Source organism: Sinocyclocheilus rhinocerous, unplaced genomic scaffold (assembly GCF_001515625.1).
Source record: "Sinocyclocheilus rhinocerous isolate Xijiao unplaced genomic scaffold, SAMN03320098_v1.1 scaffold6511, whole genome shotgun sequence".
Lineage (NCBI taxonomy): Eukaryota > Metazoa > Chordata > Actinopteri > Cypriniformes > Cyprinidae > Sinocyclocheilus > Sinocyclocheilus rhinocerous.
The window spans coordinates 16,431-29,499 of NW_015664233.1; the positions used below are offsets into that span (position 1 = coordinate 16,431).

General features: G+C 35.0%; 1 gene segment (V, D, J or C); it reads right to left on the minus strand.

The window, feature by feature from the left end:
• Positions 1 to 2,857: 2,857 nt before the first annotated feature.
• Positions 2,858 to 12,746, minus strand: LOC107730032 (Ig kappa chain V-III region VH-like). The segment is given in 3 exon segments: positions 2,858 to 2,913; positions 12,303 to 12,596; positions 12,695 to 12,746. Coding segments are annotated over 3 exon segments (393 nt in total).
• Positions 12,747 to 13,069: the final 323 nt, after the last annotated feature.

Consider the following 13,069-nt stretch of genomic DNA (forward strand, 5'->3'; position numbering starts at 1 on the left):
GAAGCATCAATTTCGATACACGTATCAGCAAGGAGCACAGCCCTATTTAAAGCCGTGTTCCATGTGCCCCTTTTATACTTTGAGCACCTGCCCCTCCAAAGGACTCTGCACGGCCCTGCTTCAGTCTGGACTCCACTGATGGTCAGAGTGAAATCTCTTCCAGTTTTTGCTGATCCACTGCCACTGAATCTAGATGGAGTTCCTGACTTGAGGATGTTTATGCATTTTATGACGAGTTTCTCCAGGTTTCTTCTGATACCAGGTTAATTGGGTGTCATGTATTATTGCATTTATACAACACTCTATTGTAGTTGTTTGACCCTGTTGGACAGTTTTAACTTTAGCTTGAGTCAAAGTGACTCCCCTTGGACTCTGAAGAAGATAAAATAAAATAAATTAGTGTTTAATACTACATCATATAATTTTACAAGAACACCAGCACCAGTGTGACATTGTTTATGACTTACCTTGGATAAAAACTGCAATGGTCCAGATGAGGATGATGATGTTGTTCATTGTTGTTGTTGTGTCTTGTGTGATGATGAAGATTCTGTTCTGTTCTGCTCTCAGTCATGAAGTGTTAAACTCACAGCACTATAAACACTCTCAGAGCACTGAAGCATGTGCTGACAATGCAAAGAAGTGGGCAGGATTTACTACAGCATGAGCTGCTTACATGTATCTCTGCTTTGCTGCTATCTTATGTACACTGCATAATGGAAGACGCACCCTGCGCGAACAGCCAGTGTGCATTTACTGATAAATTGTACTGTATATAGAGATGAGTTTAGTATGTGCAAAATAATGATGCATCATCCAATTTATCATTAGAGGAAACCAACAGAAAAGTTCAATACCAAATTGATTTTTACAAAATTTAGAATATAATGTAAACTACAGCAACAACATCAAAATAGCTCTGGTTCCTCAATGTTAGAATTCACAGACAAGATAAATATTTTGATTCAATATTAGATATCAATGTTGATTCAACACTGAAACAATGACATGCTGCTATCTGCGAAATCTTTTCAGGTGGCCTTTTTTTCCATCACTTTATAAAAATCATCAAAATAATTTCATGTGAGTTTAGTTTGAAGCTGCATTTTTCCCCCTGTGCATCTTAATAACGGAGCTGTGTATAAAATATAATTATAAGAAACTCCATGATAAAAGAGGTCAAAGGTCACCTCAGATCAGCGGTGAGGCCAGAAATCTCCAAGGAGATTAACTTTGGTGAAATAGAGTGGACTTCTATTCTGACTCCTTTTAAAGCTATTTTTTAACTGTAACTCTTTCGAAAATGCAGTACTGTCTGAACAAAACAATTCACTAAAAAGAATAGGACTTCAGTTACAAATAGGGCTGTTTAGGACAAAGCAATTCAGTAGAATAAACTGACTTACGAATACTCATCGTTACATATGAGACAGAGATAAGACAGAGATATTACTTATTGGACCAAAAGACAGTACACAGAATCTCGTGGATTACAATTTGCAACTAGACGGATGTACGGTTACTTCCTCTACAGTCAAAAATCTGGGTGTTATATTAGATAGCATTTATTATTTGCATTATTTCCTATCAGTGTTTTGTAGAACTGTGCAATGTTCATAAATACAGTTTAAATTAAAGTCTGTTTTTGTTATTGATAAGGCAGTTATCATTTGGCACACAAAATATATAACAAAGGTTCTGTGCTGTTGTTATCTGTCTGCAGTGCATAGGTTTGTGACGGTCGTATTGAAGCCCGGTGGCGTCTCTAGCAGTGACTGTGATGTGCTCGCTGTTCATGCTCTACAAACTCCATCTAGCTCCTGCTCATGAAAAAAACTTCCTCTCTCTCCACCTCAGCCTCCCAAAATCACACTGCTGGTGTTAACGAAATACTGGACTAGACTTTCAAACCTTTTCTTTTTCATGATTTCATGCAGGTCTCCATTACTGTATATTAATGTTATATACAGTAGTGCTTCCAGATCTATACTGCTACTGCATCGCTACAACACAAAGATGAGGGATGAGCAGAAGTCTTGTGTAATGTGAGCAGCAGTGATTCATGTAGTCAGAGAGTTGTTGTGTGATGAAGGCAAGGCTTAATCTGAACTTTGAGGCCATTCCCCAAACTTTAACGATGGCCTGATGCAACAAAACATCCTCAAACCAACACATCTCAACTGTGCTGGACTGCTGGGATGAGGTTCTTCTTATGCATGGAAGTGTTTGGTTTCTGCTAAACATAACAGTAAGTCTTGAGGAACATCCAGGTTCTTCTTATCAAATGTGACGCATCAAATGTGTTTTTGATCTTACAGCTCGACTCCATGCTGCTGCACAGGCACCATATATGTGTTTTGATTCTTTGTATTTTAATTTTTAAATATTGTAAATGTTAATTCAGTTTTTGACTGCAACTCTGTGGACAATGGATGATATTTTGGGATGCTGAGCATCAAGCCTTTATTCTGTTCAGCCTCTATAGTGGTTAAACTAACAGCTACACAAGTCAAAGACCACTTTGTACAAGCCAGAGAAAATGGTCCTTAAAAATGTTACAGTATTTGATTTTAAAATATAATAAATGTTAATTCAGTTTTTGACTGCAATGCTGTGGACAGTGGATGATTTTTTGGGTTGTGAAAAAAGGCTTGATCCTTTTTTGTTCATCCATCATAGTGATTAACTTAACCAGTACAGATTTAATTCATTATTAGATAGATAGAGTTCTGGATTGCAATATAGTGATCTACAAACAAGAGTGATTGAGATTCATCCATCAGCAGCTGCAGTATCTCTCAGCTGTATCAGTGCAGTCACTGTGACTCTGACTGACGGAGGTTTTTGTTCGACTCTATCACTGTGTGAACACCCAGCTATTACTGATATAGTGTTCACTCTGACAGTAATAATCTCCTGTATCTTCAGTCTGGACTCCACGGATGGTCAGAGAGAAATCACTGTTAGATCCACTGCCACTGAATCTAGATGGAGTTCCAGTGTTACGGCTTGTTGCACGATATATGAGGAGTTTAGGAGCTTCTCCAGGTTTCTATAAATACCAGGATAAACGATCACCACCACACACTCTACTGCTGGTTTTACAGTTTATTCTGACTTGTCCTGGTTGCGTAAGTCTCTTAATTAGCTTCTTGTTTATTAAGCTGTTGTAAAAAATCAATATCACATTTGTAATCATAGTAATTTTTGGAGAAAAAGAACAAACGTGATGTCCGCACACAGATATAACTGCTCCATAAAAATATTTATTGCAACGTTTCGACCATCCGGTGGATTTTTGGAGAAATACGACACTCTTCGTGTGAAATTGATTAACTATATGAAGTGGTATAAATATATACATTTTCTGCCCCCATGTCTTAAATTTGTGATCATTCTAAATGCATTTTAATAGACTAAATCATGCAGTGAAAGAATTCACTCTAAATGCACACACTCACTAGTCTAGACTTCACGTAATGTACGCGTGCACTCTGTAGGGCTCTTTTGAATGGTTTTTGCAAAATACTCGATAATGTCAAATCGCACATCGTTAAAACAATAATTATGATATTATCGCAGACGATACAGTATATATTGCACACCCCTACCGCTGAGGCATCTCAGATGAGAAGATCTGTTATCTTGGCTTTTTATCATTGCAGCACCAAAGCAGAATTAATATGAGGTAATTATTTTGCAACTTCTGTTATTGGAAAAATACCGAGATCCGGACCTCTGTGACCTCAATGGTGGGTACGGGGCTGGGAACCAGTTTGACACGAGAGTGAAAACTGAGATGATATTCCTATTTATCGCTTATAATAAATTATTTTGTGTGCAATTCAATCTTAAAAATGTATTGCACTCTTGATGTTTGGCTGTCAATCTGTCAGTATTCTGTTGTGATTTAGAGAGTTAAATGTTCAGTTTTTGAGGTGTTTAATGATGGTTTGGTGGTCTGGAGGTTTTGTTTGTTGGAGAATTATCAGATTAATATTAATCTAATTAATATTTACAGAAGTCAAAATAAAAGCACAGATTGGTGAAATATATATATGAAAGGAACAACGTATAAGAATTAAAAATGATGTATATTTCAAATTTTAAAGGAATTAATTGTCTTTATGAAAGCTTTGCTACAAACCTTGAGAAAACAGTGTGAGAGTCCAGATGAGGATGATGATGTTGTTCATTGTTGTTGTTGTGTCTTGTGTGATGATGAAGATTGTGTTCTGTTCTGCTCTCAGTCATGAAGTGTTAAACTCACAGCACTATAAACACTCTCATGCAAAGTGTCTCTCTATGTAAATGCTCTTCATACACAGAACAGGCAGCTGTCAGTCTCAGACCTCAGATGAATTTCTTCATGCACGTTCATGTTCTACAAAACATTAGACGCTTTAATACTTAGTGATGAATGTGAACTATAGACATCAGACAGATACTCTCTACAATGAATGTTTGATTATTTTACTGGGTTGATAAAAAACCTAATAATATTAAAGATCACTGGCTCTTTGGGTTTAAGAAAAGCGCATTATAAATAAAGTGTATTATGATTATTATTATTTGTATTATCTGCTCTCAACAGCATATAGATTCATACATGTGAACCAGTTTGAAACGAGAATGAAAACTGAGATGATATTCCCATTTATCTTTTATAATAAATTATTTTGTATGCAATGTCATCTTGTAAATGTATTACACTCTTGATGTTTGGCTGTCAATCCTTCAATATCCTGTTGTGGTTTTTTGAGAGTTAAATGTTTAGACTTTGAAGTGTTTAATGATGGTTTGGTGGTCTGTTTTTTTTTGTTTTGTGGGAGATTTTTTAGATTGATCTTAAACTGATTTATATTTACAGAAGTCAAAATAGAAGCACAGATGGGTGAAATGTTATTTAAATATATAGATACAAAAATTTTAATTTTATTTAATCAAATTGCAGTTAGCAAATAAAATAATATTTTCTTTATGTCTTTGACTCATTTTTGTCTTTTTGAATTTGAAAAGGTCACAGGCCTCATTTCTAAAATGCAGATACGATCGGATCCTACTTCAAAAGTGAGAACAAATTGGGATTTACAAAGGTAAAAAAAAAAGTGAAATGATGTGAAAATGTCCTTAAGTGTACAAAAGAGAATTTGTACAAACTTTTTCCATGCATATATAATCAAAATAATAAAAAATTGTTTATAAAAATTTAAAGAGTAAAGGTAAAAAATAGATAATCACAATATTCATCAACATATGCATTGTGTAAAGTACGTCACTGGAATTAAAGATTTCCTGAATATAAACATGTTTGGATTTTCTTGTTCATGGTGATGAGTGCTGTACTTCTTCTGAACCATGAAAGGGATATTTTGTGGCTGTTCTGTAGGTTGATGCTTTTTGAATTTAAAATGAGCTGAGATTTATAAAGAGTAATGCATTTAGGAACATTTTTTGTGTGTATGGATAGTTTTATAAATTGTTTGTAGGGACATTTCAGAAATTCTACGCAAGTCTTTATAAATGAGGCCCCAGACTTCAAGCTCATATTTTATAATCAAATGGCAATCAAAGAACCATGAAAACACCTGCAGATGAAGGAAATTATGAAACAAGACTGTGTGAGCTGAGATTTATAAAGAGTAATGCATTTAGGAACATTTTTTGTGTATGGATAGTTTTATAAATTGTTTGTAGGGACATTTCAGAAATTCTACGCAAGTCTTTATAAATGAGGCCCCAGACTTCAAGCTCATATTTTATAATCAAATGGCAATCAAAGAACCATGAAAACACCTGCAGATGAAGGAAATTATGAAACAAGACTGTGTAGTCAAATTATGAACCTCAAACATTTCCTAAGATCACTGTTGGTTCTCTGTTTGTTGACTCGGTGTAGTTTTACTGTAATCTTTTAGGACAGTTCTGGAGAACATGGGGCTTCGGGGAAACTTAAAAATGAAATGAATGATGTTGTTCTGTACTTAACTTTTGTAATTTAAGTTATTTGTAAATGAAGCAAACTAATTTCTGTACATTGTTTATTTTTGCAAAGCAAGTTATAATTAGTAAATGACAGAAATTCTTCTATACATTTTGTTTTGTCATCTAAATAACATTTGTAAATGAAAATAAATAGTTTTATACTAAAAGTCCTTTTTACAACTAATTACGAAATAACTTCAATTCAACATCAGAAAAAAAAAATAATTAATTAACAGTACATAAAACAGGTTGGAAAAAACAAACATTTTAGCTTTCATTCAGCTGAGCAGGGAGACCCGGTGGTGCTGCTGGACCTGGATGGGCTGCCACAATAGAGAGCCTGGAGCGGCCTCTGCCAGTGGGGCATCATCTGGTCTCCAGAGTGTGTGTCCAGCACTGGGACGCTCAGGTTTATCCTCCAGTACAGTGGTCTGGTCTGATTTAGGGAAAGAAGGAAAGGACAAATTGTCTAGAGCTATGACAAAGTAATTGGTGGAAGAAATCCTGTCTGTTCACCATGGTCCATTTATGTACATAATGATGAATAATAAAATAAACTTTTATAAACTTTTTCATATGTATCATTGTATTATTAAAGTAAGTTGAAACCCAATACTTAAATTTAAAGTGTAATTCGGTAATTAAGGACTCTGCCTCTGAATTGGAATGCAGCAAAACCAGTTTAACTTACCTGGTCATGGTCTTGGCTAAGCCTGAAATACATCACCCGGCAGCGCTGGGGGTGAAACATCACCCCCATCTCCTCCAGTAAGGTATAATAAATACAGTCAAACTATACTATTCTATACTAACTAACTATTCAGTTTACGTAGTTATTTGAAATTTCATTAACAAATAACATCTCAGGCTGGCAGCTCTCCTCTCGCACCGTTGCTACGTGACAGGAGCGGCAATCACAAACACCTGGTGACGCAATTAGGAAATCTTGCGAAGGCTAGGAACGTCCTTCGAAGGCCGCATCGGCCGCATCCTTCGATGGACGCAGCCTTCAAAGGCTGCAGCCTCCGAATTGGGACACAGCTACTGACCTTCTGAATGTTTGAATCCACTGTCAACGTGATCAAGTAAATGTACGTTTTATAGAACCAAATTTTACGTAAAATATATACGAATTATCATGAGATCATGTTGCCAATGTTGACTCTGTAATGAGACACATTCTGATGTGTGTCCTTCAGTATCTCTGTCACTCACAGCTGTTACTCAACCACACTTGAGGCTGTTTTTTGATTTTGAATGATGAACTAAACCCATCCATGCTGAAGTTGTGTGTGAAAATCAGATGAGAGAATCAGATTAGCCAGACAATTAGTTACTGGAGAGACTCGATCATAAGTGTAGTGAGTCTGTTATAATAATGTACTTGTTTAGGACTGATGATTTTCCTGCTGAACAAAAACTTACTCTGAATGCCTCAAAGCTCCAGTCAAATCTAGACACCAAAACATTATAAAGACAAGGCAAATTTTGGAAAGTTGTTAACAGTTTTGTTTGTTAAGTTTTGATTAACAAGCACCACACATTTTATTTTTCTTCTAGACAATGTGAAATCTAATAAGTGATATACAGTATGATTATATTAGGTATATTGTCACACCCTCTGCCACTTCTTAACTTCACCACCTAATTATCAGTCTAATTAGACTGGCCTATTTAAACCCTGACAGTGGCTGCATCCGAAACCGCCTACTTCTCTACTATATAGTAGGCGAAAAGCAGTAGGCGAGCGAATAAGTATGTCCGAATCCTTAGTATTCATAAAAGAGTAGGCGAGAATTACGTGGATGACGTACTAATTCTCGCGGATGAAACAAGAGAGAAATTCAACAAGAAAAAGAGGAAAACAGGAGATTTAAGCCGGTTTTGCTTATGGATGAAACATTTTGCACATAAAATAAAGTAACAACATATTCAAGAGATAACAATTTGGGTTTTTAGTAATAAATAATAATATATTTAAGGATTAAACTGTGGGTCATATTAGTAGGGTTAAAAATATAAAATTTTAAATCAACCAAAAATGTATTGGTTATACTACAATCACAATAAAAGGGCAGCTGTTTCTTCAACAAGACCACAAAATGAGGAAATTTCATAAACATCAAAATATTTACAGAGAGATCAATTAAACCTGTCGCTCGTATCTGTTGCGCTTGTTATAACGTCGTAGATCACATGATAATGTCAACATGGCGGATGATGCCTGGATCGCATTCATACTTAACGAGATTTGGCTGTAGAGTACCTACTCTTTTAGCGCTCGTTAAGTAAGAACTTAATGAAATTAAGTACCTACTCATTGAGTAGGCGGTTTCGGACGCAGCCAGTGTGAAGTATTGCTTGTTTGACCCTCAAACAAGTGTTTGTGTTTCTCTCTATTTGCCAGGTATGCTATCTCTTTGAAATTAGTTTAGTGGTATTTTTCTTATTCTATGTTTTGTGTTTCATGCTGATCAGTTGTGTAACCAAATTTTAATGTATTCTTCTTTAATTGATGCATTCTCTTGATTGATTGGATTCAGAACAGACTAAAGGCTCATGACTGAGTGGAGCAGTAGGCACGTCATTTGAGACCTTTTGAATTCTGTCTATCGCAGACTTGGCAAGTTGTATTGAAGTGACCTAACAAACTACACTTTTTGTTCTGAGCAAGCAGTAGGTGGCCGGACTTAAAGGTATAGGTTGACTTTGCATGCTCTGATTAAGTTCGGACTGGTGAGTTTGTGATCGTGAGATCCGTGTACGACGTGAGACTCAAATGTGACATCTGGTCCCTGATGAACGAATAATTGAAAGTATGGGATATTCAGAATAATCAAATATCTGAATGAATACATAATCGATATTTGTTGAGACAACGGGTGGTCCTTACATACTGAATATAATATTACATACATTATAATATATTGTCACATATTTTTAATATATGAAAAGTGGCAGTTCCTTATGTATTATTCAATATAATGTAATATATTAACACAATATATTATACTCTATATTTTCGATATACTGTTAAATCATTTAATATATTGACCATTCATATATAAGGAAATATATTTTCTTTGCATAAGGGAATATATTGATCATAAATATATGGAAATATATTTTGGTTCCATAAGGGCTGTGCTGGAGCTCATCCTTTCCTCATTCAATGGAGTGAATTTGAGCTTCTTACAGTTTCATGTTAGATATTCCACTCTTATTTTTTTCTTTTGTTTACACTTCAGTTTACATTCAGTTTTAAAGTGAAATTTTGTGACTGCAGCTCAGATCAAGTGAAAAGTATATTGTATGAGATGATATACAAACTACACAATCACTAAATACACTATAATGAAATTACCAAAAGCAAATGATTAAAAAACACCTTTGCTGAAGGAACAATGACATTTTACCTTGCTTCTGTGTCTAATGCAGTTTGCCATTGTCCAATGTGGTTTAATTGGCCGTAATAGGGTCTAATATGATTTCATGCTGGTCTGTTGAGGTTTGATGGGTTCTGAAGTGGTCTAATATGTTCAGAGTTTTTGATGTTGAGTTATGTTGCATTTTTGAAGACCTGTATGATTTTATGCTGTCTGTGTGACAGAAAAACTTTCAAACTTAAATATTAAACTTAAAAACACATTAAAACGGGGCTTCGTCAAGTCAACGTCAAAGTATATCACAATAAACTTAATCTATTTGTATTGTGTTATTAGTGTTTGTTCACTGATCAGTGTTGTGTGGAGTTCCAGTGTTAAGGCTCGTTGCATAATATATGAGGAGTTTAGGAGCTTGTCCAGGTTTCTGTAAATACCAGGCTAAACGATCACCACTATACACTGAACTGCTGGTTTTACAGTTTATTCTGACTTCTTGTCCTGGTTGAGCTGCTGTTATTGATGGACTCTGAGTTACAGTGATCTGTCCTCTACACTCTGAAAGAAAGGAACAAAGAATAAAATTATGAAATTGTATATGATTAATATTTTACACTTCAGTGAATGAATAATCATTGTTAAAATTTTACTACACAAACCTCGAGGAAACAGTGTGAGAGTCCAGATGAGGATGATGATGTTGTTCATTGTTGTTGTTGTGTCTTGTGTGATGATGAAGATTGTGTTCTGTTCTGCTCTCAGTCATGAAGTGTTAAACTCACAGCACTATAAACACTCTCAGAGCACTGAAGCATGTGCTGACAATGCAAAGAAGTGGGCAGGATTTACAACAGCTTGAGCTGCTACAACTAATACTGTAATGTTTTACTCTCACAGTAATGGCTTTAAACCATTTACTGATAATTGCATTGATTAATTGTAAAATATTTATTTTGTTCATTTATTGTTGCACTGGCGGATGTGACACTAGTCTTGGACTTTATATTGACATCTATCAGCGTGGATGCAACATTTTCAGTTTCCAGTGCCACTCTAATAACATATTCACTTATTCTAGTCATTCATGATGTATTCATTTATTAAGTGAAAGTGTCTGATAATAGAGGTGTTACCAAGAAATAGTTAATAGTATTCAGCTGCATTTAGATTAAAAGAGTAAAAGTCCACTGTGTTCTTTTTAATGTTGAATCAGTGTTGACATGTCGCTACATGGGATTTTTTCATGTGACCTTTTTTTTTTCTTCTACTTGTATAAATATCGTCAGGACTCACAATTGTGTCAAATGAGTCTAGACTGAAAAAATGTAAATCTGAAAAATGTATTTTTCTGAAGCTGCAGGGTTTTTTTCTGTGAATCATAATTATTGAGCTTCATATGAACAACATATGCATCATTAAGAGAAACTCCACAACATCATCCATGATAAAAGAGGTCAAAGGTCATCAAATTTATTTCCTTAAAAAGTGTTATTGGCACACAATGAAACAATGAATGAGAAATATAGGACATAAAGTCAAACTGAATCATGACTACTGTAAATGAGATGAATAAACTCTTCAACTGATAATGAAAAGAATGACATTGTCAGCAGCTGAGCTTCTTCTGCTCTCAGTGTGTTGAAGTGTTGTTTCTCTCTCTCTGCTGGAGTTTGTGTTCACTCGAGTGGAATAGAGGTTTTTGTACGAGCCTTTCATTAGATTGTATCACTGTGGTGGACTTTCGGTGGAGGAACTAAACTGGTGCTCGGTAAGTCTGTCTCTTTTAAATCTCCATTAAAACATACAATTTTGATTTAAAAAAATTTAACAAAAAAAATAATAATTTTACAATAAATATTTAATTTAAAATATTGTCACTTTTAGATATTCAGAAAAAAACGGAATTATTCACTTTTTTGCAACGTGGCTAACTGAGTTTTATCAGTTTATCACAGGTTTTTATTTTCTTTCATTAATTTCTACACTGTGTTCATTGTAGATATCAGATATGAAAAAAAATTGATTTGCAGTTAAAATATAAATGGAGCTACTTTCTGTAGATACTGTAGATCAATGATTTTGAATATCTTTTGCTCATTTTGTGCTCATAATTTTGTTTTAATACAAGCATAATTTATGCAATATATATGTACATACATAATTAAATTCAGTTGATTACGCTTCTAATTCCAAACAGTGATATCATTTGTAGTCACACAATCTCTGTTTGAAATTAAGTTACATTTTGAGTTGAAAATCTCACCTAACTAAAATGTAAAGACTTCATTTAGGGACATAAAAGCTCTATTCTGAGAGGATCACAATCACTCCACCCTCACAATGCAAATGGGATTTTCAGCCCACACTCCCAGTGTCTCTGTTTGATTGGTTACATGATCTGAACTGAAACAGACCAGTTTCACTTCTGCTGTAGTCAAGCAGCACACAGAAAAACTCACCATTACAGTTATAGGAAATTGTGAAAACATATATGAAACTTTAATGAAATCAAAAACCCAAGTTCACAAATCAAGAATCAGCCATTCCGACACAAATTGTGTAAGAATGTAAATCTTTCTGTGGGTCAAATGGAAAGCATCACGTCCAGACAGCAGACGTGACTGAATGCAGTCTGTTCAGTTTGATTGACAGGGATCATATATTACACCTAAAACATGATGATCATATTAAAACACTGACTCATTCTCTTCAGAAATACATGATTGATGTTGATTATAATGTAATTGTGTTATTAGTGTTTGTGATATGATCAGTGTTGTGTGTGATTTTGTTTGATATGAGCAGCTGCAGATTCTCTCAGCTGTATCAGTGCAGTCACTGTGACTCTGACTGACGGAGGTTTTTGTACGACTCTTTATCACTGTGTGAACACCCAGTTATTGTTTATATAGTTTATAGCCATACAGTAATAACCTCCTGTGTCTTCAGTCTGGACTCCACTGATGGTCAGAGTGAAATCAGTTCCATGATCAGCTCCACTGCCACTGAATCTTGATGGAGTTCCAGTATGAAGGGTTTTGATGCTGTGAACTAAAAGTTTAGGAGTTTCTCCAGATTTCTGTAGGTACCAGGAAACACAAGACTTACAGTCACCGTCTGACTGGCGTCCAATGGAGCTGCTGGTTTTACAGGTCAGAGTGACTGTTTGTCCGTTCTGAACATGTTTCTCTGTTGGAGTCTGAATTACAGTCACCTGTCCCGCAGAATCTGAACAGTTAAAAGACATTTAAACATATGAACTGGAAAAAAAGAGATGTTTTATAAAAATATTGCAAAGAAGCTAATAAAATAAAATAATGCATTACCTTGAAGATACATCCCTAAGATTAAGAAGATGATGAATGTCATTGTAGTTGTTATTATGATAAACAGTGTCAGTCATGAAGTGTTAAACTCACAGGACTATAAACTCTCAGAGCACTGAAGCATGTGCTGACAATGCAAAGTGATTTTCACAATTTAAATAATTTCCCTGAAAACTGTTGATCACTCTCAAAGACATTTAAAAGACAATTTCTCACACCACAGTGTTTCATCTACAGCATTTACTGAGACATTGCAGATGACTGAATGTGTCATGTTACAATTTATAACTAAATTAAATTGACAGATTTATGAGGGATGGCATTAAATTCCTCACTAAAAGTGATGTGAATGTGAATTTTAACTCAATGACTCTA